The sequence below is a fragment of the Falco punctatus genome (genome assembly GCF_963210335.1).
Source record: "Falco punctatus genome assembly, chromosome: 14".
Classification (NCBI taxonomy): domain Eukaryota; kingdom Metazoa; phylum Chordata; class Aves; order Falconiformes; family Falconidae; genus Falco; species Falco punctatus.
Genome location: NC_137594.1, coordinates 12,671,837 through 12,699,568, shown reverse-complemented (window position 1 = coordinate 12,699,568; position 27,732 = coordinate 12,671,837). Strand labels below are relative to the sequence as shown.

The window sequence follows — 27,732 nt, the reverse complement described above, 5'->3', positions numbered from 1 at the left end:
GCAAAATAAGTATCACTTCATGATGAGCTTCAGGTTAGCAACACACAGATGGTGTCTTCTTCGAGAGTGTGAATCACTTCATAGCTTCAGCAGACAGTTGTATCACTCCATTGTGCCGGGAGTTTTCAAGCATTTCTGGGGCTAACATGGAACCGCAGCAGACCGCGTAACCCAAAGCCCATACGTACCACTGCCAAATCGGTTTTATCCATAATAGAGACAATACTATAAATCTTACTGGTTTAATGTTATTTTCTGCCTCCCACTTGTTTCATACAGTCGCTTTTAACAAATTTGGCCCACCTGACCCTCTGAATGTATTCCTGAGGTTGTTTTTAGCTTCTTGTTATTGCCTGTAACTGTGAACTGGCTAAAGATACTTCACAAATCTGTTCCATTTCATTGCAGATCATGGATGGTTTGGGAGAGAACGAACCCGATTTGAAACCTTCGTTGTATCCTCGCTTTTGTGAGGAAATTAAAAAAAACCTGCCTTCTTATACCATACGCTTCACTAGAGTGTTTCAAAACAAAACATTCCACGTTTACAAACTTGCTAAGCATAAATAACGTTGCCAACCATGGCTTCAAGTTCACTATTTTAATGCTAGGACCCACATTAGAAAATGCAGAAGTTTACAAACATGTTACATTTGTAAGACATTTTGCATTGATGGTTTCTTGTTTAATTACTGTGATTCTTATTTTTTTTAGACAGTTTAGTTTTGATAACGTTCTTGATGTTGCCAAAATTTTCATAGATTCATAAATAAATGCTAGCAGGGACCATTTTGATAATGAAGTCTGACCTTCTGAAAACAGGAAAACAATTATATCCTGAGTATTAACTGATGGGAAGACACACAAAATGAGCAGCCTGCACAACCACTGCAGAAGAGCTAGCCTATAAAGTTCTGCTCAGCAGTTTGGGTTTTTACTATAAAATGATACAAATTCAATGGAAGCAGGCCATGCTGCTCCTATACTGAGTATGCATTATCTCTGTGAATCCTGAAAAGAGTCACAAAAATTGTTTTGTCTTACAGCCTGATCCTCTCAGACAGATCCTTGTGCTCTTTCAGTGCCTCCTTTTTTGAATTCTTTGGGAATGTATGTGGATATGAGTTTCCAAGCTCTTGAGTGTGAGTGCAGAATCAGGAAACGAGTTTAAAGAGTAAAACTTTAATCATTGTCCAGCACTTTTAGTGATGCAGAAACATACTTTTTATAACATTAAGCATTTAATGATGGAGTGTTATGTATTTCTAATGAGAATAAAAGTTGGAGCATGCTTGATACATGTTGCATGTTTGTAGCCTCATAAAATGCTCAGAACAAACAAAAAAAACAATTTTCTCAGCTTGGATTCTGACAACACTGTTTTCTGTATTTGCTTTCTACACCTGCAGGGGATCCTTTTTCTCCCCATGTGAATTCCAGTAGGATACCAAAATTGAACAATGCCAACCCTTACAACAGAAAAATTAATCTCTAAATTGGGCAGGAAACTTAGGTATTTAAAATGCATTCAGGTATTAGAGCTTTGCTTTACATTAGTTTAGACACTAAGCTATATATTTTAGCACAAAATCATTGTGTCCTTGTTCTTTATCCTAAAAAAAAAAAAAAAACAAACAAAAAACTACAGTTGTTTTAAGTTGGCTTGGAAGTTCAAGTGAAGACAGGTCTCAACCCTGAGAATTTTGTGATTTGTTTGTACCCTCTGTCTTTTTACCGGCTAGAACTTCATGAATTGTATTGACTTTCTAAATGCTATGTAAATGACACGTGACTTTTGCTGGGTTTTAGCACTGCTTTGGTTTTATATTGAAATTAAGAGATTAAATCTGATTGAAAGTCTAACAGCACTCTCCAACTGTAATTAGACATCCACTGGGATCATTTCTTACGAAGAACAGAACTGTAATAATCAAGTGCCTCTAGGCCAATGTTGAATTAACATTTGAACACCTATAAGAGTGTCTGTGGCCTGTGCAAATAACTCAGTTCTAATAATTACCACTGCAATTAATTTCTAATGATGGGAAGCTTAAAGCGCTACTGATAGCAAACTCCACATTTAATTTAATCAAGATGTGTAATGAGATTAGCTTTCACAACTGAGCTGTGTTCCAATTCCAAGTGATTTAAGGGTTTTTCTTTTTCAGTTGTACTAAGGTAAATTACTGAAAAGATGGTGATGGTTATGTCACATGCTCAAACAATTTTATATTCAGTAAATACTCATTAAACAATGTTCAACATCTTTCTGCACTTTCACGCTATCAGGAAAGGAAAGTGTGCTTTAATCAGAGTGTATTTAAATCAAACTGTGACAGTAGCTAGGTTGTTAAACTGAGCAGCTGAAACTCCCGAGTAATTTCTAGCCTGTGTCCCTTAATGAGGTTGGAGACCACTGCAGTTTAACATAATACAGTAATAAAACATTTTAATCAGTATTAAAACGTTAATTAGGCCTGTAATGATGCATGCCTATTCTTGCTGAAAGCGTGGGTCAGTGAATTCCTCGATGAGTGCCTTACAGTAATTGAAAACAAGCACACGTGAGGTAAAGTGTGTCTAGGCTGTATTGTCTTATTTTAAGATGTGGTTGTATCTTTCTTTAAAGGTGCAGTAACTTTCCTCAGATTGAAACGCGATCCCAAGCTCCAGCGGTACCCTTGCATTTTCAGAATTTACTTGTAGGTGGCAGCAGCTGAGACTTAAGAAGTCCGGACTGTAATGGTAATTATTTTTAAATAGACTTTTTTCAAAAATACAATCTCTGATGGATATTGCCAAAGGAGAAATTTAACCTTTTTGTAGAAACTGTTAAGTGCACATTTTTTTTGTTTTGTTTTTAAACAAAATGGACTCCCAGCTACCCTGGGTCTTAGGGAAGGTAAAAGCCAGTGGTGGTCATGATCCAGAACTACCACTGTAACAGAGTTTCTCCTTCCAACATAAACACCCCTCAGAGTAGCACACCAGAAACTTCAAGTATTAGATACAGAGTGGTTTTGAGGTTGTTTTAACTCTTGCAGTTCAGTCTTTAAAGCCTAGGTAGCTTGTGGCACTTCTAAACCGTTCCAACAGTCCCTGCATCAGAAAGGTTTAATACTTGAGCGAAGGGCCTATTTCAGTGACTACATAGTGCAGCATTCAGAAGACCAATCTCTGTAAAACAGTGAAATAGAAAACACCAAGGAACAAAACCACTTACCAGCTCAAAGGAGGGCAACGCACATCAACACAACCCTGGGAGAGAGGGAGCAGCTGCCTCCCTGTCCCTGATTTAAAGGCTTGCCCGCCGGGGCGAGGGTGCTGGGGAGGGCTGGAGCAGCTGGAGGTGCTGCCCGAGGTAGGGGGCTGTGGGGCTGGTGGTGGCAAGGGCTGCGGTTCTCTTCCTGGAGGTGGGTGTCAGAGCCTGAGGCTTCTCAGAGGTAGGTGGCGGTTTACTTGCCTAATACCCGTTTTCTCTACTTCCCACGTCTCGTCGTGATCTGTATTCGCTGCATTTAAAATGTGCAATTTTTTTGAAATGACCTACGTCACCCTGATGCACCTTATTCCCAAGGGGTTGCTGTGGCGGCGCCGGTCCATTGGCCTTGTACTAACTGTGACCTGCCCCCAGAACAACCCTCCTGGCAATGCCTTTACCGAAGTCTTACAAGTGCCAATGGGAACGGCACCGTCGTGGCTTCTTGCGCGCGTTACCTGTTGTCTGCCAGGACTTCCGAGCTGCACGTTGTTAGTGGAACTGTGGTATGAACTGGGGTTTCTTAGATGACGGAGACGAAACGTTATCAAGTAGCCAGAGTGTTTTTAGGGGAGAAAAGCCTCTGAGATCCATAAGTATATTTTCATTTCTTGTTTCAGTGTTCTGCCGGTGAAATCTAACAGTTATTTTCTAAGACGTTGTAAAGAGATGTAATGACTTATTGTATACTAAATAAAATGTGGAATTTGAAGATCATTTTTTTGATTATTGTTATGTTGGGGTGGATTGAGCAAGGTGCAGTCAGGGCATTGGCTTTGCTCCGGTCCATATGGAGGAAAGCAAAGTATTTCTCAGCAGGAAGTTTTGACTTTTCTGGAGCTTGTTACATCGCATCACTGACTTTCTGAATCACCTGTTGTTTTTAACAGCCTGCTGGACTCCTCTGTTGCACATTAAAGGCGTACCAGCCGTGATGTGTACCGGCCACCCAATAACCTGTAACTCTAGCAAGGTCAGTGGACTGAGGCGGTTACTCAGTTTAGGTAAACGTAATTTGCTTTGACCGATGGGGATCTGCTTGTTGCCGCATTGTAGCTCAAGCTTTAGTGTTCTTAACGCAATGAAAAGAAACACGTGTTCTTTGGGAGAGGAAAATCACGTGTATCACAGGCTTTATTTGAATTAGGGTGCCCTGACAGAGGTAAGCTTTTAAGTCTGGGCGCTCTTGGCAGCAGGGAGAAGCAGCGTGTGCAGAGCTATGCGTACAGCTGGCCAGCACGGCTTTTTCTCCTGTGTGGTGCCCGAGTGCCATCGTATCTTTGCATGTGTAGTATTGCTCTTAAAGTGAGGTTTTGGGGAGTTTCGTCACCAGTGTTAATCAGGTACAGACAGGAATTCTAAATTAGTTTAATTAATGAAATGTGGTCATAACATGGTATGCTTGCATAGAGGGGATTTGGGGTTCCAGAGAACCGGGTTCCTCAAAACCTTGTTCATCAACAGTTACCAATCGTGTGGTGCAAACTAGTTATTGAAATCTGCAAGAAACGGCCATGGGTTTTAGCATTTCTATAATTAAGAAAATGCTCAATTTACTTTTGCTTACCTAATCCTGCTCCTTTTACAGCCACGGTTTCCCTTCTAAAGCTGCTGGTCCTTGCCAGTAGGTCAGACCTGAGGGCAATCGGCTTTCCTATGGCTTGGCTACGTGTTATATACTTGGAATGTTATTTTAAAAGGGGAAAAACAAAGATTAACATAGTTGACAGGCAGGCAGATTAAATACTAATATCCACATGATTATTTAAATTTCAGACCTTTACAAATATTTTATACTAAATAAAATGTTCTTACTACATGTTTAGTCTGTAAAGAACATGGAAGATTAATAGAAGTACCAGATTACAGAAAATCCCACTACCTAGGGACCCAGCGATTATTTTTTTATTATTATTCAGTGTTTTTTCTTCTCCCCTCACCCATTGCAAAGCTTTCTGTTGTCCAGCCAGCTGTTCCTGTTCTTGAGTGATGTCAGTGCTATACTGGGGTGAGGGTTTTTTGTCAAGGTACTGAAGTATTTGTACGTGTAAATGCAGAACAACTGAAGACAGGATTTCAGAAATTGCACAGTAATTAAAAGAGCATCATGCAAATTAAATTAACTAATCAGTACTCCCTAGAAAAAGTAGGTTTTAATAGGGCGTGACAGCTGTGCCCGAGTCTGTCCTATTACTGGGATTGTATCTACACCAGTTCCTATAGTGGTTCTAAAATGCTTCTCTGACCTTTTGTTTGATACTGTGTGTTCTGTAAAACGTACGGCTGCCTGCAGTTACACCAGCAGCCCTGGGCTTGTGCTTGTTGTTACTTACGTTTGTTTACAAATTAACGCCATAGCTGTAGTAGGGGAAAAAGCAGTAGTAGAGCAGCAGGTTCGGGTTGTGGGAAGGGCAGTAGGAGCCCCGGAGCCACAGCAGCCCCGCAGCTGTGCCTGCACAGCCCCGCCGCCGGCCTGGCTCCGCCACCCACCACCGCTGTGCTTTTACTCTCACCCGGTGAGCAGGCAGGCACTTGGTGGCTGGAGTAAGAGCTTCACCAAATGGGGCCGAGCCCTCCGTATCACAGACTACTCTGTAGTGGGGTTGTTCGGTCACGTTCTGGGGAAGGTGAGTGACGTTTTTCCCAGGTGCGCAGTAACTGGGTTAACGGGGCACTCAGGGCAAAGCACCGCTGGCTCCTCTGCCGATTGCCTTGTGTGGCAAACCTCCGCTGGGGCTTCACGTGGGAATGAACTAAGATCACAGGCGGGGGAAGAAGAAGGCGGCAAATAACTGGAGTGTTTTGAGCTGTGGTTTGTCCCACCCATGAAGCCTGGAGATCTTTTGACCACTTACCTTCCGTACTGGTGCACGTGTCCTGTCGCGCACAGTGGACGTTACGGATCACAGTGCGCAGCCCACGCGTCAGCTTCTCAGCGCCTAAAATCTCAGAACAGGGACTATGGCTGTGGGTAACACAACTCGAGTAATTCTGTTGACTGTAAAGTATTGCTTCCTCCTAGAGCTAACTGCCTGGCAAAGAGCCCCGGGCTGAGGCAAGTACCGCCTGTGGCGCCAGCCAGCTCAGCACTGGGCCACGCTCGCAAACGGCAATGGGGCTTCTCAGCGTGGAACTGGAGCTTGAGCCCACACGTCAGCGAGAGGCGACTGCTGCTTCCCTCAGCTTGGCAGCCCGAACACCACGCATAGCGCACGGCTGTGGAAGCATCTGATCAAAGCTGAGAAAGAACTAATTCAACAGTCCAAGTTTAGTCAACCTTAAATTTATACAAAGAAGAGACATATATAGAAGGCTTATTTAGTATTTATACGGTGCCTTGGAGACACATGACGCTCCACAGGCAAATAGACAGTCCTTGCCCCAAGGAGCTTACCAGCTAAATTAAATCAAAACCAGCCAAAATGACAGGATATCCATAGTTATGGAAAGAACACAAAGGTATGCAGACAAAATTACTGCTGTTTGGGGAAGGAATAGATTTTTGTGCATAATATATGCTGAGTTTATTTTCCATATCTTGTTTGCAACTGCTACGATCATGAAATGCAGAAGCTGATGTACCTGACTTTTGTGAACACTGCAGGATATTCTAGCCTGTTTCCTCACAGGTGAATGTATCTGTAAAATTACAAAATCATAGACTAAAGCACCAAAATCATCATAGACTATGCACCATCTGTGAATCAAACCTGTTGATTGTTCTTGCTGCACTTTACTCCATTTAGATATACAAATGGTCTCGAAAAAAAATTTTTTTTGTAGCCTTCTCTTTTCCAAATAGTCAAACCTAAAACAAAAATCCAGAATACTAGCTGGACATTAAACAATCTGAAAAAGGGGGTGATAATTTAAAGCATAGTATTCCACCCCCTGCAACCACTGTTAGATTTTTCCCTGGGTTTCTCTGTCCCCAGTTGATTGTGATTTTCTACTAAAATGTGCCCGAAGGAGGCCTGTGTGATACGTGCTGTCAATCATGAGTTTTGGAAAATCACCATCTTGGCATTATTAGATTTTTTGGCAGGGTTTTGTTTTAGAAGTCCCAGTGCTGGGTGAAGTTCTTTGATACAGGGAAGACCATCAGTCTTCTGACATCCTAAAAACACTAGGTATTTTGACAACATCCAAGGGATGCTGGGTTTTTTCTTCACTGAAAATCCCTCTGTATCCTCAGTCAGCCCCTTCTGGCAAGGCATGACTTGGCTGCAGTTGTAGTTGGTTAGTGCTGCTGTTAAAAGTGTCAGTCTCCAGCCCCTCAAACCTAATTATTTCAATTCTGACACGAGAAAGGCGGTTTAGCAAAACACGAGGAGCGGCGTTGTAGATGCAAATGATGTTGTTCAGGCTGGTCCTTCATTTAGGCTCAATTTAGTAGCCCATTAGGAATGAGAAATTACGGTGAGCTGTGGTGTTTGCTGCTGGAATTCCTAACTAGTGACCTTTGAGACTAGTCTCATAGAAAACCTGGGGTTTCAGTTAAGATAAGGATTTAGTTGCAAGCAGCTGACGATGTGTTGTGCCTAAATTCAGTTCCTGTGTTTATGTGACAGCAAAAAGTGATATCATTAAGGTATAGCTACAGTTCAAAGACCTCCATCCGTGCTGCTTCATTCCTTTACCTGGATCCATGGGCTCTACCTGCACCACGTTCAGCGAGCCGGTGCTTTAACTGAGGCTCAGTCAGGGCAACAAGATGGATGTGACACAACATGGACTTCATTTCCACAAGAAAAAGACAATGTGCTTTGTCCAAATAACTGCTACAGCTCCTACTGAAATCCGTGCCCACCGCATGCCTCCTTCACACTGTGAGCACCGTCTTGGCTTGGGTACACAGGATCTCGCAGGGAGTCCTTTATTAGCTTAGTAACAAAAAAAAAATCTATTTCTTAAACACTGTGTGTGAAGGACTATGTACCCCAAGTTGTCCCTTTACTGTTTCCAGTAAGTTTATAACCCCAAATATAAATGACCAGAATGTTGCAAGGTTAGGTCCTACTACTAGATTTCGCAATTAGATGCAAAGTGTGGCTTGTTAGTGGGAATCTGAGTGCCTTACCATAACAGGGGAAAGAAAAACGAGCATGAAAACCTGTCCTGCACCCTTGCTCCTGAAACGGTGAAGCTGGCTCGGTAACCTACAGGCCTTCTGCACCTACACATGAGTACAGTTCACTCAGCTTCTCGAACTTTGGTCCCCACGCTTTGATGTCATCGTACACCACCCCCTCGTCTGGCCCAGCAGAGCTGAGGGTACTCAGGCTGCTCGCAACCAAGCTGTCGCCCTCGGTGCAGAACACCTGCAGCGAGTCCTGGGGTACGGCCTGGAGGTGACGGTCGGCGTCTCTGACAACATCTGACAGGTACTGACCAAAGTCTGCGCTAGCGAAAGAGGCTTCTGCAGGCGCTGGTGGTCCGGGCTGCTCCTGCGTGCCTGGGGGCGCGTCACCAAAGTCACGGCTGCATTTTGGTGGTTTCTTTTTCTTCTTGTAGAGCGAATAGGCTGGGCTGGTTTGAATAGGCACCTGCAGTTCTGCCATGTTGTATGCATCCTGGTGTGAGAAAGCATTCACGTTAAATTAATGGTCCCTGTAGGTCCCAAAATTTCACGTTCTAGTGGAAATAAAGAAGGTACATCCTGAGGCAGTCCATTTGGTGTGAACACGTGACAGGTTGGCTTGTTCAACCAACTCTGCCACCTACAGTGTGCCAAAGAAAGTCAAACCCCGCTGAGCAGCTAAGAATCACGGTGTGGCCGGGGTGGGAAGGGACCTCTGGAGCTCCACTAGCCCACCCCCCGCTAAAGCAGGTTCTCCTGGAGCGGGCTGTGCAGTTGGATCCAGGCGGGTTTGGAACATCTCCAGAGATGGAGACTTCACAGCCTCCCTGGGCAGCCTGTGCCAGGGCTGTGTGCCCTCAAGGTGAAGAGGTTCTCCCTCGCATTCATATGAAGCTTCTTGTGTTGCAGTTTGTGCCCATTGCGCCTTGTCCTGTCGCCGGGCGCCACTGAAAGAAGCCTGGCCCCGTCCTCATGGCACTCACCCTTGGAAGTATTTGTAGACATGAATGCATGAGGAACACTGCACTACTACAGTTAGGTTCAAAATCAAGTCTAATTTCGTATTAGAAGTTAAATAAAAATGACAGAAATGCCCCAATTTTTGTTCTGAAATTCAGATCTGAATATTTTATCATCGTTAAACACTGCTACCGAGTCTGGCAACAACAGGGAGAAAGGATATTCACAAATAGCTTGTTAAAAGAGAACTCTCTGCATTAGTAGTTCAAACATCTGCTGTGAATTCTGTTAAAATTTTATCAGCCTGTGGATTAATAGCTAGTGCTGTTGTATGGAAGTGGCATGGCTGTAAAAGCCAAGTGACTACCTATTACAAAAAAAAAAAAAAAATCAAAACAAAAAAAAGGAAATACTCCCTCGTGGTGCAGCAGCAGTTCATGCTGTCTGATCACTGTGCCGCAGCTCCTGAAGCGCAGCTTCTGTCACTAAAGCTACGATAGCATACGTGTTAATTGCATTAACTGATCAGAATCTTTATGGCAGCTGAAAGAACGAAGTGGTGTCCCACCGCAGCCTTCACCTTCCTGCCATCGCAAGGTTGTGCCTCTGCACTGACTGACAGGCCACAGAGGCTGTGTGAGACAGCCCACGACAGCAAACCAGCGCTCACTGGTACTGCTCAGGCTATTCCTCTAACAGCGGCCGTCAACGACAGAGCCGCCAAGTCAGCAGTTACTAAAGGATTGCATTTATTCTCTTGCATGCTGAATTGCACGTAACTGTTCTATGAGAGATCATCCTAAGTAATCTTGGTGAGTGTTGCTGAATTTCAATGGGGAGGCAGAAAACTGCTTCAAAAAGAAACCCCCCTGCAATCAGGAAGCCACGTAGGTGGCAAGACGGGAGTGCGGGACAGGACTGTAACACAGAGCAGCTGCTTAGTCAGACTCTGGGAGAATGGAAATACCGTTAGAGAGGAACGATGCGAGACCTACAGGGCAGCTGCCTACCTTAGGCACGTTCTAAATAAGCACAGGGTACATCCATCCCACTATGAGCATTTTACAACAGCATGGCTACCAGCATGATCCGCAAACCACGGCAGCTTTTCATCGTACAACATTTAAATAGGAGTTTGTCCAAATACAGATTCATGATCCTCCCTTCAGTGAACTGGGTGATGTTAAAATTATCCTTTACTGCTATTAGTTGTTCCTTAAAATGACAGACTTCTGATTCTATACCATTCTTAGCTGGCAGCCTACAAGGCCAAGTCCATCCTTGCCTCTAGCTTCAAAGCTGGCTTTTAACAACATTCGGTGTTTAGCAGCATTAAGTATATACTCAGTAGCGCATTGATCTGCTAAAATTCTTACGGGTTCCTAATTTCTCTGAGGAATACAGTTTTATTTATTTCATGTGCGGAAACTCCTTAGTAAGACAGCCTCTTGTACCCATAATCATACCCTCTGCTAACATTACAAAGACAAAATTTCCTTGTCCAAGCGCCTTCATGATCCTTTTGTTAAGGTAACATGAAAATACAATTAAGGTACTGTAATTCTGGGTACTTTGTTCTTTTTTATATTTTTTTTTAATCTAGACAAATAATTAGGTACTCAAAAAGATACTGCGAAGTTTTAGCTGCAATCCCAGCGACTGTAAAATTTGAATAACTAAGGAACAGTATACAGAACCCACAGAGGCTCCACTCCAAGCAGCATTTCTTCAAGACAGAGTAATTGCCTCAGATGAAGATCACCAGAAGTTGCTAATTTGATTCCACTGCTTAAAATAAGGAGTGTATTTTAAGAACTCTCCCAAAGTAATTAAACATGTCATACAGTAACTGTGGATTTCCTCAATCTATAAAATTTCTGGGTGTAAAATTGCCAAGTATGGCAGAGGAAGTTAATTTGGTTAAGGAAAACAGGATTTATGCATATAGCTGTCTATATTATCACATGGAAAATGTCCCTCTATTTATTATGGTCACACTAATTCATCAAGAAATTAAGAATACTCTACAAGAAAGAGTATTTTCTCAGGTGGCCATGTAAATCACTGTAACTAAAAATTCTTGAGGATATTTGGGACAGGTCACATTTAACATTTTTTTTTTAGATCACTATCTTCTCGTGCCTCATCACAGCAGTGCCCTGCTTAGTATTACCTCTACAGAGTCACAGCACCTTCTGAATCTGTGAAATGGCCAGTTCCAAAGGTGGCAACGCAGTTCCTTACCTTTTTTAAACATGGCAAACATCTGTGGGTCAGCAAACAGTCTATTTAAATTACCCCTCTAGAGCATCTGCAGTTTTGTTTCAAAGTTCCATCTTACACTGACATGTAGAAATCCTTAAAACAGCTAGCAGAAATGTTGACATTGTATGTTCTGAGTATAATCTGGTCTACTGGAAGTATGAACACAGTTTGTGTTCACCAGTGTATTTCTCCCCAAAACAGCAATGCAGAAAAGTTATTCCACAACCACCACGTTCTTTGGGGCTTAAGAGGAACAAACACAGTGCCTTGCTTTCTTAGCAAGTCGAGTCGGAATACCTGCTGTTATGAACAGTCTCCAGAAAGAGACTGTCCCTAAAGAACAGGTCACATCAGGTTCTTTCAAGCCCTCAGTGCTACAGCAGTAATTTCCACTGAGAACCTCACCATCTCCTGAGCCATGAAACCAAACGCATCAGCTACTAGGTCTTTACTGCTAAACTCACTCTACCAGCACTTCAAAATAGGCACACAGGATCATTTGCTTTAAGACAAATTAAAAATTGATTAGCAGTTATCTCCACTTCAGAAGCACACCCCCTTGTGTACATAACCTTGTAAATAATTCATCTACCAACTGCAGTAATGAATTGGCAGAACAAAGACTAAAGGCCTCAGCTATAATGGAAAAGCATAAAATACGTTTTCATCAGCACGGTGAGCCAGCAGCCCCCTCTTAAGCGTAACACAACACAACAATCCTTACTTCATCTTGTTCCCCACCTCCTTCTTCATTGTAGTTGAGGATATTTTCTCTGACGTCCTCCAAATCCTCATGATGCGCAGATACGTGGTGAACTCCTCCGTTCAGACCTCTGCGAGTCTTCCAGTGAGCCCACAAGAATACAGCGCTGAACAGAGCTGTGTAAACACACAGGGGCAAAACAGAACATCGGTCAGAAAAAAATACAACGTTTACATCCAGGAGTGCTGCAGGCTGGCTTAGGCAGCAGCTGTTGTACACAAGCGCTGCAGCCCTGGCTCGCAGCCGGAGCCAGCAAGGCTGTAGTTCTGCGTTTCTCAGCAAATGTTTGATTTTTGCACTCTTCAGTGTAGTTACAAGTGAGCATCAAAGACAGAAGAAAAGGCCTTTAAAGAGCATTTTAAAATACCCTTTAAAGTACAAGAACTGCATGACCCAAGTGGTGTTCAGACACCTGACTGTATCGAGTTGAATTTTGTAAGAGAGTGTATACAGCACATAAATAACGTGTTGACAGTACTGCAATGACATAGAAACGAAGCACAAGAAGACAGGAGACTGAAGAGGAAATTACTCTTATACATTTTACTAGGAAGTAAAACCCTAAGCAGGCACACTTTGCCTTAGCATCCATGAATTAAAACATTTTTCTTACATGCCTAGGTACATTTTACACACTGACAGTTGTAAAACTTCACCATCAGATACTGAACATTATGTAAATAGCAACTTGTGTACTACTGTGTTACCAACTCTAGAGAAATTGACAACAGCTCATAGTAAGACCTCAAACCATTGGCTACAAGCATAAACTAAGAGTGCAGTGAATTAAAGAGAGCAGAATCTCTTACAGAGTATCTACATGGCTGACTGCAGTTCTGTAGGCAGCATATAGACATGACCTTGGGACTGAAACTGGTCTACATGGAGGTCTACACCCTGCACTGTGCTGTGTAGCTACACCCTTCAAGCTGAACCAATGCATTTGAGATGTGTATTTACCTCTTCCTCCCTGCCCCATCCCAATTAACAGAAGGCGTCCCACAGATTTTCACACATGTGGTAACTTTTTGACAGTCATTTTTTTAGCTGAGCTGATTTTGAGATACTCAAGAAGTCTTTTGATGTTCTACAACTCTTCTAATCTTTCACTGTGGCCACTAGTAGAAAGTCAATACTTAAAATGAATACAGCCCATGTTCCAAGAGCGTGACAAGAGTGTAAACCAGAACACCCCCAGTGAAGATAGCATTTCTTCCACGCAGACACCAACAGTGCAAGCTCCTGCCTGATTTTCTTATGATCCTGAGCTGTCATTAAACAGTGCTGTCATTAGAAGCATTCTGTGGAGGTTATTGGTTCTTTGGTCCGTGGTGTCAGCGTCAGGGCAGCTGCAAGCTCCAAGGTATTGCTGTGTCTGTAACTGAACAAAACGAGCTGAAGTCCCCTCCTGGCAGGGAGCAGGGAAGGTGCCTGTGACACCAGCCGCCCTGGTATTGATTTACTTGCAAAACGGTCCCACACTTGAATTTAAAGGATGTAATCAGAAAAGCAGCTTTTCTAATCAATTGGAATCTTATACATCTATAATTAAAGCTGCATGAATTGATCACTTTTCAGAGCACTGACACTTTCTAGGAGCTGTGTATGAGAAAGGACATCTGAAATCTTGAGAACAAGCAATTTTATTTAAAATTCTCCTAACAAGTCACAGTTGTGTGATAATACCACTGTTAACCACATCTACTCAAATTTTCACAACAATGCACACCACTTGGTTAATAGCAACTGTTTCTTACTCATAATTTAGAACTAAAAGATTAGCAGGGTTATTAGGTAAAAGATTGTTTTTTCAGTCAAGCACAGGCAGCAACACAAAGTCAACTGACAATAAAACTGCTCTGACCCAGCAAAAATCACCCTCCTGTAACATAACGAACTGTTATCAACCTCAGCTAACTGGGATTCCAAAAGCTGTGAAACCAGGTAGCTTCCCATGCTATTTGCTGTTCGTATTTGCATGGCAAACATAGTATCTAGCAGAGCTGGGGAGAACGATGGTATTTCAGGTAGCTACAAGGAGGGATTCAAAATAGTCCACAACACATTTTCATACTCTTACTACTTCTGAATAAAACTTCATACTGTACAAGCCACGAGAAAAATCCTATGTCCTTGCTCAGGTGAACTTTCATGAAATCTGAACAAAGAAGGAGGACTCAAAGATGTGATCCTTCCTCCCTAGTGAGATCCTTCTTTGTCTTTCCTCTTCTTTTTGAGATCCAATGCCTAAGCCTGAAAATGGTTGAAGAAGACAAAAGCAGCTGTTGGGAGCTCTGACACAACTGTGAAGATGCAAGAGACTGCTCCCGTCTGACCAAGTGTATTTCTATCAGTGTATTTCTCCTAGACTAAAAAAAAAAAATCTGCTTCATGCTCAGTAGTATTTTAAACAATGCTTATCTGGTAGCAATTTCCACTCTTGCTGTTCAATGGCATTCCCTTCCAATTATGCATCTGAACAGTTCCTTAGCAATGAAGTGAAAATGGGCAGAAAATAAAACTGCAAAGACTTTCCATAGCTACACAAATGTTGAATCATGTAGCAATACATGCACACGGGGATGAAAAACAGGTTAACGATGGAGCTGAGACCATGGCAAAGAAATGAAGGCAGAGTCAAGTCTCCATTAAGAAACTGAGTTTTTCAGCAAGAGGATGAGATGACAGCTATTCAGGACAACATGTATAAATGAGTTCACCAAAGATAATACAAGATGTAGTTGCCATAACTACCTAACAGCGCCAAAAAGCAAATGCAGATGGCAAACACGGAACTAAAGCTCAGGCCTGTATCCTTGTGGAAGATCGCCAGTGTGATTTCACAGTTAGGTCCAGTATAGCCATCAGGGCAGTGACACTGGAACTTGGTTGGTGACAGCGAGATGCAGGTACCATAGTTACAGGGCCTCTCAGCACATGCAGTGTAGACACACTGTCTGCCAGTGGCATTCTCCATGATCATGTGTCCAGGAGGGCAACTGAAAGGACAAATGTGAAATGAAACCATTAAACTTTGAGAAAAGTAGGCAGGAAAGACAGCATGTAAGATCTTAAAACGGTCTTTGATGACACTCTATATGCAGTTTCTGAAGTAGCTACTAGAAGTAAGTTACTTAGAATAATTCCAGGGTTGCAGTCCTTTCTAAAGCAGTCATACAACAATGAACTCCACAACTTTAAACCCTTACGTCTGGGGTTTTCAGAACTCGGGTAGTTCCACTGGCTTCTGTGAGATGACCCATGTGAAAAATAGCTGGATTAGGGTCTTCAGCTCTGTCCAGGAAGGACAAGCTATGCTATGTTCCTTGTGTTTCCGTAACGGTGAATTTCCAGAAGAAAATACATCTCTATTAAACTCCATTTGTGTAGACAGTGGCAGTCCATAACGCTTAAAGTGCTTCACAGCACAACTAACTCAAATTACTGTTGTCCTAACCCCAGCCACACACAAGAACACTGAGCTGAGCTCAAGGACGCATTGATTCTAATGCAGTTCAGGTAGCCTGGAAGGGGACAGAGGCCACAGCCTAAGACAGTAAGAAGTCAGACACTACCAAAAGAAAGCACATCTCCATTGCACAGCACCAGCTTCGCAGGACAGCTAGCCTAGCCACACCAGTTTTCTACTCCACTCCAGCACACATACACATACCCCTTTTTCCTGGTTCTCAGGTTTTACAAACATTCTGGATTTGCTGCTATCCTTTAACCATTTTCAATTAAGACACGCAGCCGAAATTGTTACAGGATCCACAGAGGTACACTGATTTACATCCGCTAAGGGTAGTACCTAAAAGGGCAGTGTTCTCAGTAACCTGGTGCCTATTGCAAGGCACCTTGCTTAGCGTTTCACTGTGGTTCAACTGATTTGCTAAGACTGCCAGTGGCACCCTTCAAGTTGCACCCTTCTTCAGCATCTACCCTTTCCCACCTCAGTCTGGAGGGTTTTATGCTTTTATTTCCACTAATTACCTGCATTCATGCATCATCCACAAATCAACACAAATAAATTCCTGGTTACAAGGGTTATTCCTACAAGCCTCTGAAGAACAGCCTTCTTTGACGCCTTGGGCACTTAATACTGACACCAGCTCCTTCACGTGAGCGTCCAGAGGGATTCTGTAGTTATTAAATCTGACATCCTTCATACATCCTGAGGCAAGGCACAAAGAGACTGTTTTAAAAGCCATTCAGCAAGAATGATTTGAAGCAGCTGTAAGATTTGGCAGTCTATGTTTTAACAAAGGACCCAGGCTACCAAAGTTCAAATCCAGGACTGAACCTACCTGACCTTTCAAAGCATTGCTCTCCATTTTTTGACTGAATTTGTTAAAAATTTTGATCAAGAGTCCCAGTGTTTTTCCACAAGAACCAAGTGCTGCTGCAGGCCTCTATGTGCTTGTGCTCAAGACAGTAGAATATGTACCCCCTCACTATGTTTTCAACAGAAAAGTACAAATATTGTGGAAAACGTGTTATATGGGGACAACCTGTTACATTCTTCAATGTGTACCTGTATAAACTGTGTTAGGTTGATTTTTAATTGTAATTTACAGCTTAACTTTACAGGAGAGCAAACCACAAATAATGGTGAAACAGCCTTGGGTCACTGATGGGAATTTTGTATTGAAGATGTACAAATGTATTGATTTCATATGCACAAGATGCCTCAGCATAAAAGCATATACCTTGATGAATGAAGTACATTTTATAAATTCAAAGCCCTTAAAGTTTCAGCTGCTCAACAGCAACATTAGTTGTCCTCATTAAAATGACTTTCATGTTACCATTTGACTCCTTCATTTGCTTAAAAACAAATACTATTACTTCAATAAATAAAATTTCAGAATATGGTCTCTAGTTCTCAGTGTAAACTTTAATCATTGGAATACTTCTAGTGAAACAATAGAAAACAATCTTTTTCTAAGCTGTTACAGGTATCTTAACCTTAGACAAAGAAGAAATATAGAGAAACGTAACTATTCAATTTCCAGGCTGAAAACTGACATTTTTTTAACAGACATCGTGACTGTGTCCATTCCGTTGCTGAAAATTGAAATTGTTATCTCTAATTCCATAAACCATTTCTAATTTTAGTTAACGCTTCATCTGAGTGACTATAAAATGCACCAACACAAAGGTCGTGCATAAAGGTAATAAACCAGAGTTTGTTCTGTTAGGCACATATAAAATGGAAATATTCCTTTCAGTATAGGGACAGTTATATTTGGTAGGGAAGGACAGCAGCTGAGCGGGCTGGATAGAGCCATGCAATGAACCGTGTATCTAATGCAGTGAGCCCTCCACAGCCCAGCTGGGAGAAGCTTGTGGATCTCCAGTTACAAAAACTACACATACAGTCACGTGAAGAGGTCACCACCTTTGTTGCAAGTCCAGCAGCTAACAGTATTTGCTCTTAGTTCCCTGCTGTACCTTTTTCCTAGTCAGAACAGTTTTCCTGTCCCTTTTGCAAAGTGTCATGCAAGCATCTGTCCGTTTTGGTTGGGCTCTACATAAAGCAAGCTTCTTGCAATATGCCCATGTAGTACCAATAAACCTTCACTTTTACAGGTCCATATTATGAACAGTGAGATCAAAAATTCCTCACCTTGAAAACTCTTGTTCTGAGTGAATGGGTAGGTGTTTCCAAGGACCAAGCTGCTAGGGTCAATCACAATCTCTTTGTACGTTCCTGCTGCTTTCAGAATTTCTCTCTTCCCACCTCCTTCATAAAGGCGAAGAGTAAATTCATTTTCATTTCTCTCCAGTGTCATATGATGCCATTCACCATTATCAATGTGGTAGGAGGGAAGGCTTACAGAATAGTCTCCATCACCCAGATTATATGAGACCACTAAGAATCCCTGAACAACCTTGTGGATAATTAACAAAGTAGTAAGAAAGAAAACAGAAGTCATCACCGAATGTTTTGTATTGACCTGTAACTTCAATCGTAAAGCATTTGTTTAAATGTAGGTTATGTTTACACTGCACATACAGTGTAACGTAAAGATAATTCAGGTGCTACTGAACTAGACAATCTAAATACTGGTAGTGGTGTAGCATGTCGTTCACTTGGAGTAACTGTACCCTGCGTGTCTCTTGGACAAATTTATAGGGCTCTTCATACGGCTGAGAATCTGGTTTATCACCTCTGCACTAACAGCTCAAACCAGCTTAACTCAAGAGGTAACATGGTTACATGACAAGAGGTGACATTTGGTGGTACGTATAAAACGCAAAGGTTCTCATTTTGAGTCCAACACCATTAACTGCTACAGGCAGCTTTCTTGCCAGAGTCTGCACTATGCAGGATCGGCCACTCATGACTACAGCCAAATAGGACACCAGGGTAGACACACCATTCATCCCATTCTGTATAGCAAACTATATATACTTCACTGTAACTGGCAATAAATTCCTATGAAATCAAATGGGATACGCCATGGCTGTGTAGTCAACAGTGAACGATCAGATCTGTAAGTGCTCATAAAATGAATTCCAAAGTTTTCGTGCTTAGCATAAGGTTTTTGGTTCCGTTTCCAGCTCTTACTTAAGCTAACGCTTCTCTGGGGTAACTATTCACTGGCATTGATTTAACTTTATGTTATCACTGTCTGGGATGCCTTGCTCACCTGTAGGGTGATGTGTTCATCCTTATTTCGAGACAACATGCTTGTGATGACACTGTCAGGCTGCCGTGTCCTAATCATGGCTTCAAACAGCGTCCTACGGGCGGGCACGCTGATGGGAAGCTGATAGCGAATGTAACTTCCTGGCCCAAATGTGTATTCTTTGGCAGCTAGAAAGACAGAACAGAGACCCTTACGGCATTTTGTGAGGAGAAGGAAATACTGTTGTTTGCATTATTTTAATAATAAGAGTTGAAAGTAAAAGAAAAAATTGTAATGCACAGCACAGATCCATGAGACCAACTTGTCTTTTGGGACATGCCCCTTTAACTATTTCCACAACTTCCCCAGTCACTTTCCCACTTAATCCTCCCCTGTAAAGAGGTGATCTCCCTCCTGACTTGATCCTGCTGATGTTCCTCCTTAACAATGCTCACACAGGATGACGGCAGGAAAGCAGAAGCTCTGACCAAGACAAAAGAAGAGACTGCAGACCAAGTATTAAGTGCTACGACACATTTTCACAGCCTGCTGTTTTATAGTTGTCTTTTTGCTGCAAACTTTGGCTCCGTGAGGGCTAAAGATCCCACTATACCGAAAGCACAGACTCTTAAACCAATGGAGTGTCTTCCAGACACCGACAGAGCAGTAATTTCTAATTCTACTTGTGTAGTTCTAATTCTGCACAGCGAGTGGTACTGGCACACTCACGTTTAAGTTTTAGGTTATTGGATATTTCTGAAAGTGCAAACTAATGCAGATTCAAAACCTTTGATGAAAACACATTATTTTTTTCACAATTCTTTTGTCATGCAGTCTCCATTACACAGTTACTACACAAACACCCTCAGGACTAAAGAAATGATCTAATACAGAGAAAGTAATTTCTCAAAGGGAATTAGAAAATAAACTGTTAAAAATTGCAGGTTACTACACTGAAACATGGTTTTACACAATGTAAACATCACAAACCACCGCAGCAATCATTACCTGCAAACATTTTAATTTTTCTGTACTGTAAAATTTACCAGCCTATCAATAATGTAACAGAAAAAGAGACTTCACCTTTATCACATCGATAGCCATAGTAACCCGGCAAACAACGACACGCAAATGAACCCCAGTCTCCAAGACACCTCCCATGAACACCACAAGAAGACGACCCCAAGGTCTCACAGCTCCCATCCGTAAGTGTGCAGCCAGGGAGGCTATTCAGGGACTCTGCAGGAGACTGAAGGTCATATACCTTCAAGAGAAAATTGTATGACACCGAAACATTATTTAAGAAACACACTTCATTTTAAAACACGAATAGCTATACCACAGAGCAGTCTGTTCTTCATCTGCATTGCTTAAGATGTTAAGTTTGCTTTTTGACATTCAGATTTCAACTTATTTTCTCAAGACCATATTTTGCCTTTGAATAAACTCAACCGACTACGAAAACAAAAACCCCCTAATACTCCCCAACAAAGCAGACAGCTGGCATAAATATACCGTTATACAATTGCCATTCAGAAGTTCTCTGAATGCGCAAAGAAGCTTGGAAGACAGCTGCATGGAGTAGGGGATAAACAAAGGCACAGTTTCTGGCTCATAAATACATCTGCTTGTAATTGAGAAACTACTTTTCAAGGTAGTTATTCTAATTATGGCCTCAAAATCCAGCATTTTCTTGTATTTTACACTGATATATGGGCATCGAATAGACAAATGGAAGTAAAAGTCTCAGGGATAATACAAAACTCCCAAAAATTTAATAAAGAAGTTTACTCCTTTGCTAAAGCAAAATGCTTAAATTCCCTTACCTGAGTATCCAAGATGAAATTGCGTAAACAACCAGAAAAGTGTTTGTGCAGCAATTGCGGGTAGGAATATGGTAACGATTCTTTCACGCCACCCAGCTGGAGAACATGGTTCACATTCAAATACCTTTAGAAATCATATGAATAATAAAACCAGATGTGAATTTACCTTCAAACATAGGCATTATATAAGGCAGATAAACATCTAAACTGCATTTCCAAATAACAGAGGCTTTATAAGTAACAAAGAATGTAACTGTTTTATCTTATTCTTTCGCTTAAATACAGTCAGTCAGAGAGCAGAACCCAGCCATTTAAAATAAGGAGTGATTAATTTTTTAAACATGACAGTGAAGTCTATAGGAGTTTAACTGTGGGACACTTATAATTCAGGTATGTTTGTGTTCAAGTCAGGAACAGCTGTGATACTCCAGACACCATATTCTCCTTTAAGTACTTCTCTGTGTGCACATTCATCCTATACTCTAAGAATACTACAACAAAGACTGTTTTGTGTATGATAAAAGGTCAGAAACCTGAAAGTTGGGTCAATGTGGTCTAAGAGGTACAGTACACGCATCCAGGCTCTGCAACATCTCCCAGCCACCTCTACGAGCCAAAGAATTCCACATTCTTTTAGTCCTCACATGGTTTCTTTTTCCCTGAGTTATCAACTCCATTTTTTGTTTTCATTTGTTCTTATATTTTTCTCTTTTTTGTGTGCTCCCTTCACAACCAGGAGGGCTCCATGCATCTGCTGACAAGGCTTAATCCCAGTGCTCGCCAGCACACTTGCTGAGACCATCTGTTCCACAGTTCAAGTATCTTTATTAGTACAAAGGTTTCCCTAAAATAAAACCTGAATACTCCTCATTGTAACTTAAGGCCCTGTATAAAACAGATTTTCTAAATCCTCTTTGCAGCATGCTTTTATATACACTGAGAATTTTCATCCCTCTCCTCAGTTTTCCCTTCTTTCAGTTAAGTGACCTCAATTCCTTCATTCTTGATAGGTCTTATCCTCCAAGCAAGCTGATTACAATCACTGCTCTTCTCTGGACTATACCCCATTGGTACACATCTATCCCACACCGTGGTGCATGAACTGGACCCCAGAACTCCAGCTGAGGCCCAACAGCGCTAACCAGAGTGGAAAGGTTATTTTCCATGTCTTAGAGAGGCCCACATGTTGAGGTATTACTGTGTGGTACTCATCTTTTTCACGTTAATGTGGCATTGCTGCACTACTCATACCTTTTACAGACACTGAGCAGCTGCTACCTTCTTTCCCTTTGTGAGGCTGGTTATTTCTGCTTACATGCAATACTTGGCCCTTTGTCATAGTGGAAAAAGCACAGTGTATTTTCAGGTTTTATTTTCAGTTTGCTGAGTTCATTTTTAATTCCAAGTCATGCCCTCCAACATACCGGTCATTTCTCCCAGCCTGGTGTCATCACCAAGGGCAATAAACATCAGCTCAAAGGATGGAATTATATTGAATCCAAACCCTTGCAGAACGCAGCTGAACACATCCTTCTGCTTTGAAAGTAATAACTGCTTTTTTAATAAGATTTTCCAACCTTTTCAGTTTTAAGGGCGAAGGGCTGACCCAACAGTACAAGCAATTTAAACCACCAGAGTCATTATCGCACCTCAGCTGTATTACTTTGCTGGAGAAGACACACAGGTGGATTGTATGCCGCATCAGGAGACAGCCCACAAGGCGACACACCAGCCTCAGCCTGCTTTAATCAGCAGTTCATCCAAGTACACCCAGCTGTGAAGTTATCAGCTGAGGGATGGATACACATGCACTTCCTCTGACTCCGCGATCAAGGCGGATCAACTGGAGAATCCCATGTGTCAGTGTGTCTTAACGTTCACCAAAGCTTGTCAGTAGGAGCCCTCAGACATACACCAGTCGGACAGGAAGACTGGCCTAATTTCATGAGGTTTTCAAGAACAGGCTTACAGTGACTTGATAAAGATAGTGAGAGAAATCCTGTGGGTAAGGGATGGTACACAGAACCCACAGAAGGTCCAGTATTAGCCACACCACATTCTAGGGTTCTCATTTAGTACTGCACCACTACTCGGAGGAAGACTGGTTCCTCAAAATGGTTTTAGTGCTTTAAGGTCCAGACTTAGCCCAGAAGGCCCTAGAGAAAAGCAAATGGTTTTATGCCCCTAGTCATTAATAACTTGGCTTCCATTCAATAGCCAAAATGTTCAAAGGCCTTAAAATACACTGTCTTTCAGTGAATCTCAGAAATGTACCTTGCTCTTCGTGGCACAGACCCAACGACTTCACAATTTGTACGATCTTCAGTGGACAGCCATTTACCTACTCCTTCTATCTCTGAAACAACAGCTGCACCGCAGTGATCCAAAGTGAATCGAACATCCTACACCAAAACATGGGATTAATGAATTAAGAATTTCTGTAAAATTCAATAAACAAGTTATCGAATTTCCACCTTTTTCATTTGCATACCATCAAGTGAAAAGGGCTGGGTTTTTTCCTATTCTGTTTTCCAACTTACAATAACCAGTAAAGCCAAAATGGAACCATTTAACAAAAGAAGGCACTAAATTCTGCATTTAATTTATGCTTTTCAGTAGTTTAACCACTTTTGCAAAATCTGTAACTGCATTTGCAAGTAATTTTTCATCTGCTTTTTGTGCATAGGTAATTGATTTCAGTGTCCAAATGTGTACACTGAATGCACAAATTACAACTAAGCCTTTATGCACATTCCATATGTGCCACAAAACTTAAAAAACAGGAGAAAAAAAGATTCCTCTGATCCCAGAACATGGATTACAACATAGGTATATTTGGAATTGACAACGCTGTCTTTCCAAAATTTGCATTATTCATCAAATCTACAAACACAGTTGTAATAATACATGTAATTAACCGGTCTGGTTTTTCTACCACCCTGTTTCTGCACAGGGAAATGCTATTGGAAATACAAATATCTTGATGTGGAAAAAAATCGAATCTGACCTGACCATTGGTTCTGACTTCTAGTTGATGCCATTTTTTGTCTGCTACATTCAGGTGACTTGGAAACTGCAGCGTCACAAAACCCAAGCCATGGCTCATCTTCAGCACAGGAATACCACCGGAGAGTTCTAATACAACATGAACAAGAAATTAAATTCAGCTGTGAGAATTTTTCCATTTTGGATATGTTAGCAGTTAATGATTGTACTGATTTAATGAGGTAAATGATTAAAAACAGCTAACAACATTACCTTTCAACTAATTAGGAAAATATAAAATGCCAACCATACTGTGCATCTTGTGTATTAATTCACAAAAAATATGTGTCAACATAAAGAAATGAGTTCTAATTGTGTATAAATTTTCCTACAGTGGCACACTGGGGCTGGATTCATCCATCAAATCATTGCTGCTTAAAAAAAGTGCAAAAATGCTCCAAGACTGAAAGCAGCTTAAGTGGATTTCTTTTCTCACCAAACTGGATAAGAATGACAAGCGACCAAGACTGCATTAATCATGTAATAGTTATCTTCAAAGTACATAAATTCCTTTATAGCACTACAGTTTTCCTAGAAAGGTATTTATTTATATATACATATAAATCTGTTTATTTTGCATTCCCCTTGATTTCTACAACTCTGTGATGGACCTAAAGTCATAGGTGCAGGCTACAAAAATAGACATCAAAGAAGAACGACCTATTAGGAAACGTTTCAAAATATTCTCAAACCAGAAAATAAATCAGGTCATAAGAGGGAAAGACAGAATTCATACTCTTTACTACACTGTTCGCAAGCAACCCATTCCCAAAAGACATTTAATTTTTTCAAACACTTCTGCAGAAGTACCTATTGCAATGAAGTTTTCTGTACTCCCAGGTTCTGGATTTGATAAAGGACCACTATACAGTAGAAGTCCATCAGGAACCGCAGTAATAAACTCGAGAGAGAGCAAGCTTTCGAAACAAGGCCTGATGGGACGAAACCATGCATAACCATTACCATGGAAACTGTGCTTAGTCTGCTGGCAGTCTGGTCCATGAAATGAAGCAGGACAAAGACATCTGAAAGAGCACAAACACAAAAAAAATAGTCAAAATTCCCCAATGTTCAACTTTTTTTTGGCTTTACATGCAACAGATGTACCACTTAAACCACAGTAAAAAACCAGCAGTGAAACAATAAAGATTTTAGCAGAATCTCAGGGGTGCCTGGCAATTATTAAAGTAAGAGTACAAAGATATTTATCCACTATACTATCTCCATCAAAAGGAAGTATTTTGGAGGCCATATTTTTGAGAACAAAGAATTTTTTCCCTAAATAAATAACAGAACACCAAACATCAATTGTCCAATCTATTACAGAGAAAACTCAGGGAGGTTAATTCCTAGCTAGAATAATCCAGTATAATTTCATGAAAGGAATACTGGCACGTGCCAGGTGATGCTATAATAAAGCAAGTTTCTTATCTAATGTTTTTTAAACTGCTTATTACCCATTGTTTAAATTACATTTCACTCCCCCTATACCCCTGCCACTATCACTGATAGTTACCTTTATTATGACTCTTCTGAGCTGGGGCAAGCAAACAATCAAAAAAAAACCCACCAAAAAAACAGAAATCCAGGAAGCACACTTCCCATTCCTTCATACTGAATTAGGTGTTCTTCAAAAATGACACGTTAATTAAACCACTGTTTTTTCTCCAGGGTTTTCTTTCTCACTCACACACTACTTCCACCACTGTCAGGACTACAGCACTGTCACTGGACTGTTAGTGAAGATCCTGTTGTCATTAGGTTTACACTTCAATGCACTCATGGGGTTTTTTTGTTTCTCCTTCAGTCATAATTACATTTATGATTTTTTAAGACCTGTACCTTATAAGCTCCATTCATTACTTTAAAAATAGAAGGAAAAAAAAAAGGAAGAGAATCTGCAATACAAGTTTCCTCACCTGTAACCATTCAAAGTGTCAATACACACCCCACCATTGAGACAAGGGCTTTGAGGGTAGGAAGAACAAGACTGATGAACTCGGTCCCTAGCTGCACAGGTGCAGACAGCATTGACATTGCTTGTTACGGAGACAAATGACACGCTTCCAGTATCCATCACTGTTGGGATGTCACTCATGATGAAGTAGTTTGTACAGCCCGTGCCCTCACTACAATTTGCAGTCCTACATTCATCTACATCAATCTGTGAAATGTTGAATTGTAAAGCTGACTGGATCTAAAAGAAAAGAGAGTTTAACACATCACCAGTCTTGTCTTAATGGATACTTTTACTTACTCCTTAATTTCTGAAAAATCTACGCCATCACAGACTTAACGGAATGCTTGTTTCTTGAGTATCAATTATTAACATCCCTGACTAGACAGGCAAGCAAAATGATTTGACAAATACAGGAAAGATTTGAAAAAAATGACAGTAGCAGTATTTCCTAAAAACTTACTCAACTGACACAACTGACTATGAACATGTTAAATCTATACTGGCCTACTAAATTTTTTCCCCAAGTACCAGAGCTCTGAGAGCAGCGATACTCCACCTTCCAAGCTGCATCATCTGTATCACACTTCTCTGCACCCTGATAGCAATAGGCATGTTTTAGCTCAAGCCAGCATAAAAATTCTTCCTTGTGAGTTACACCCAGATATTATGTGCAAGATATTCTCTTGCATGTAAGGTTACAGACACAGGAAAATGCAGGGCTGAGCTGCATTCAATAATAACGCCCACAGAGAGTGGCCTGACAAGACAATTTTGCAGCAATTGGGATTCAGTCTACTGATTCGTGCCCCATGAACTTAGATTTAATGACAAACTGTGTGAAACAAAATGCAGTCAAGTCAGCATACTGGATACGGTATCCTATTCCACATTAATCTTGGCTAGTTCATTGTTTTTGTCGCTAATTGGGGTTACACCTGAAAGCCCAAATACCCCAATAAAGAGAAGAGCCTCACTGTATATATAGGTCTTGCAATGTAGTAACAGGGTCTCCACAATTTGCAACCTCTGATTAGAACAGACCAAAGAAGAACTAGCAGAAAGCAGGAAGAAGGGAAGCAAGCTGTTCAGAGCCTGAGGACAGCAACAGGGCTGCCGTTATTTCAGACCTTCCGTGCTTTAGCCAGCAGCCTACGCAGTGGACTAACTTACCATGAAATTTGTTCCCTAGCACAACAGATTCCTTCCCTCTGCTTGTTTGGGGATTTTGCACAGGTGCCTATAAAGCTTCAGAATTTGATCTGTATTTGGTGATTCAAATACATTAACATCATGCATATTTAGTGCTCAAACCCGAATACAAGAGACCTCACTGCTCTCACAGTGGTATACCCTGAGGTATACAAATGTAAAGCTAACAACATTACATCAGACTTAGACTCTATTTATACATTTAATATGTATTTTTTCAAACGATAAAATGTATAACAGGTATCTTAAAAATAAGCTTTGAAAGGATCAAAACAAATAGTAAAGCACTTCTACTTTATTTTCGCCCTTGTTCAATCATCTCAATTCACCGCTATAGGAACTTTGACCTTTATAATCAATTGTGAGTATATCCTCAAATATCGTCACATGTATTGAAAATATGTCCCCAAAGGCATAAAATATACCTTATAATGACATGATGCATCCTGACAATGCAGTTTCATGTCTGCTGCCCACATCCATCACCATTAGTGGAGAGTCTATAATGCACGTTTAGGCAGCTATGTAATACTGTTATAGAAAAACATAGTGTATATAAACAACCTTGGCTCCTTTACAGTATTGGGATGGATTATTTCTCTGCTAAATAAAAACAGTTGTTGTGAAGCTATATCCCAAGGAAGTAATACAAACATATTATTTACTTAGCAACTCAATTAATAACTCCAGTGCTAATTACTTATTTTCTGTATTTCTAGTTAAACACATG

At 41.2% G+C, this 27,732-nt stretch overlaps 2 protein-coding genes across 14 annotated transcripts in view; one reads left to right on the top strand and one right to left on the bottom strand.

Moving 5' to 3' along the window:
- DPY19L3 (dpy-19 like C-mannosyltransferase 3) overlaps positions 1-3,976 on the top strand; it is a 38,040-nt gene extending 34,064 nt beyond the window's left edge. For 4 of the 5 annotated variants that reach the window (XM_080365079.1, XM_080365077.1, XM_080365078.1 and 1 more), the window contains one exon: positions 409-3,976. In XM_080365079.1, coding sequence (XP_080221205.1) covers positions 409-570 — 162 coding nt within the window. In that variant the 3' untranslated portion in view covers positions 571-3,976. The remainder of the gene's footprint in view (positions 1-408) is intronic. The other variant, XR_013923695.1, reaches the window with a different exon arrangement.
- LOC308053603 (neural-cadherin-like) overlaps positions 1,235-27,732 on the bottom strand; it is an 83,103-nt gene continuing 56,605 nt past the window's right edge. For 3 of the 9 annotated variants that reach the window (XM_080365044.1, XM_080365045.1, XM_080365048.1), the window contains 12 exons: positions 25,753-26,030; positions 24,644-24,858; positions 23,796-23,923; positions 23,063-23,190; positions 20,789-20,912; positions 20,046-20,226; positions 18,984-19,150; positions 17,957-18,221; positions 16,321-16,501; positions 15,082-15,326; positions 12,289-12,443; positions 1,235-8,832 (listed from right to left, as the gene is read on the bottom strand). In XM_080365044.1, coding sequence (XP_080221170.1) covers positions 8,419-8,832; positions 12,289-12,443; positions 15,082-15,326; positions 16,321-16,501; positions 17,957-18,221; positions 18,984-19,150; positions 20,046-20,226; positions 20,789-20,912; positions 23,063-23,190; positions 23,796-23,923; positions 24,644-24,858; positions 25,753-26,030 — 2,481 coding nt within the window. In that variant the 3' untranslated portion in view covers positions 1,235-8,418. Of the gene's footprint in view, positions 8,833-12,288; positions 12,444-15,081; positions 15,327-16,320; positions 16,502-17,941; positions 18,222-18,983; positions 19,151-20,045; positions 20,227-20,788; positions 20,913-23,062; positions 23,191-23,795; positions 23,924-24,643; positions 24,859-25,752; positions 26,031-27,732 lie in introns of those variants that run through there. The other 6 variants (XM_080365046.1, XM_080365047.1, XR_013923691.1 and 3 more) reach the window with 6 other exon arrangements.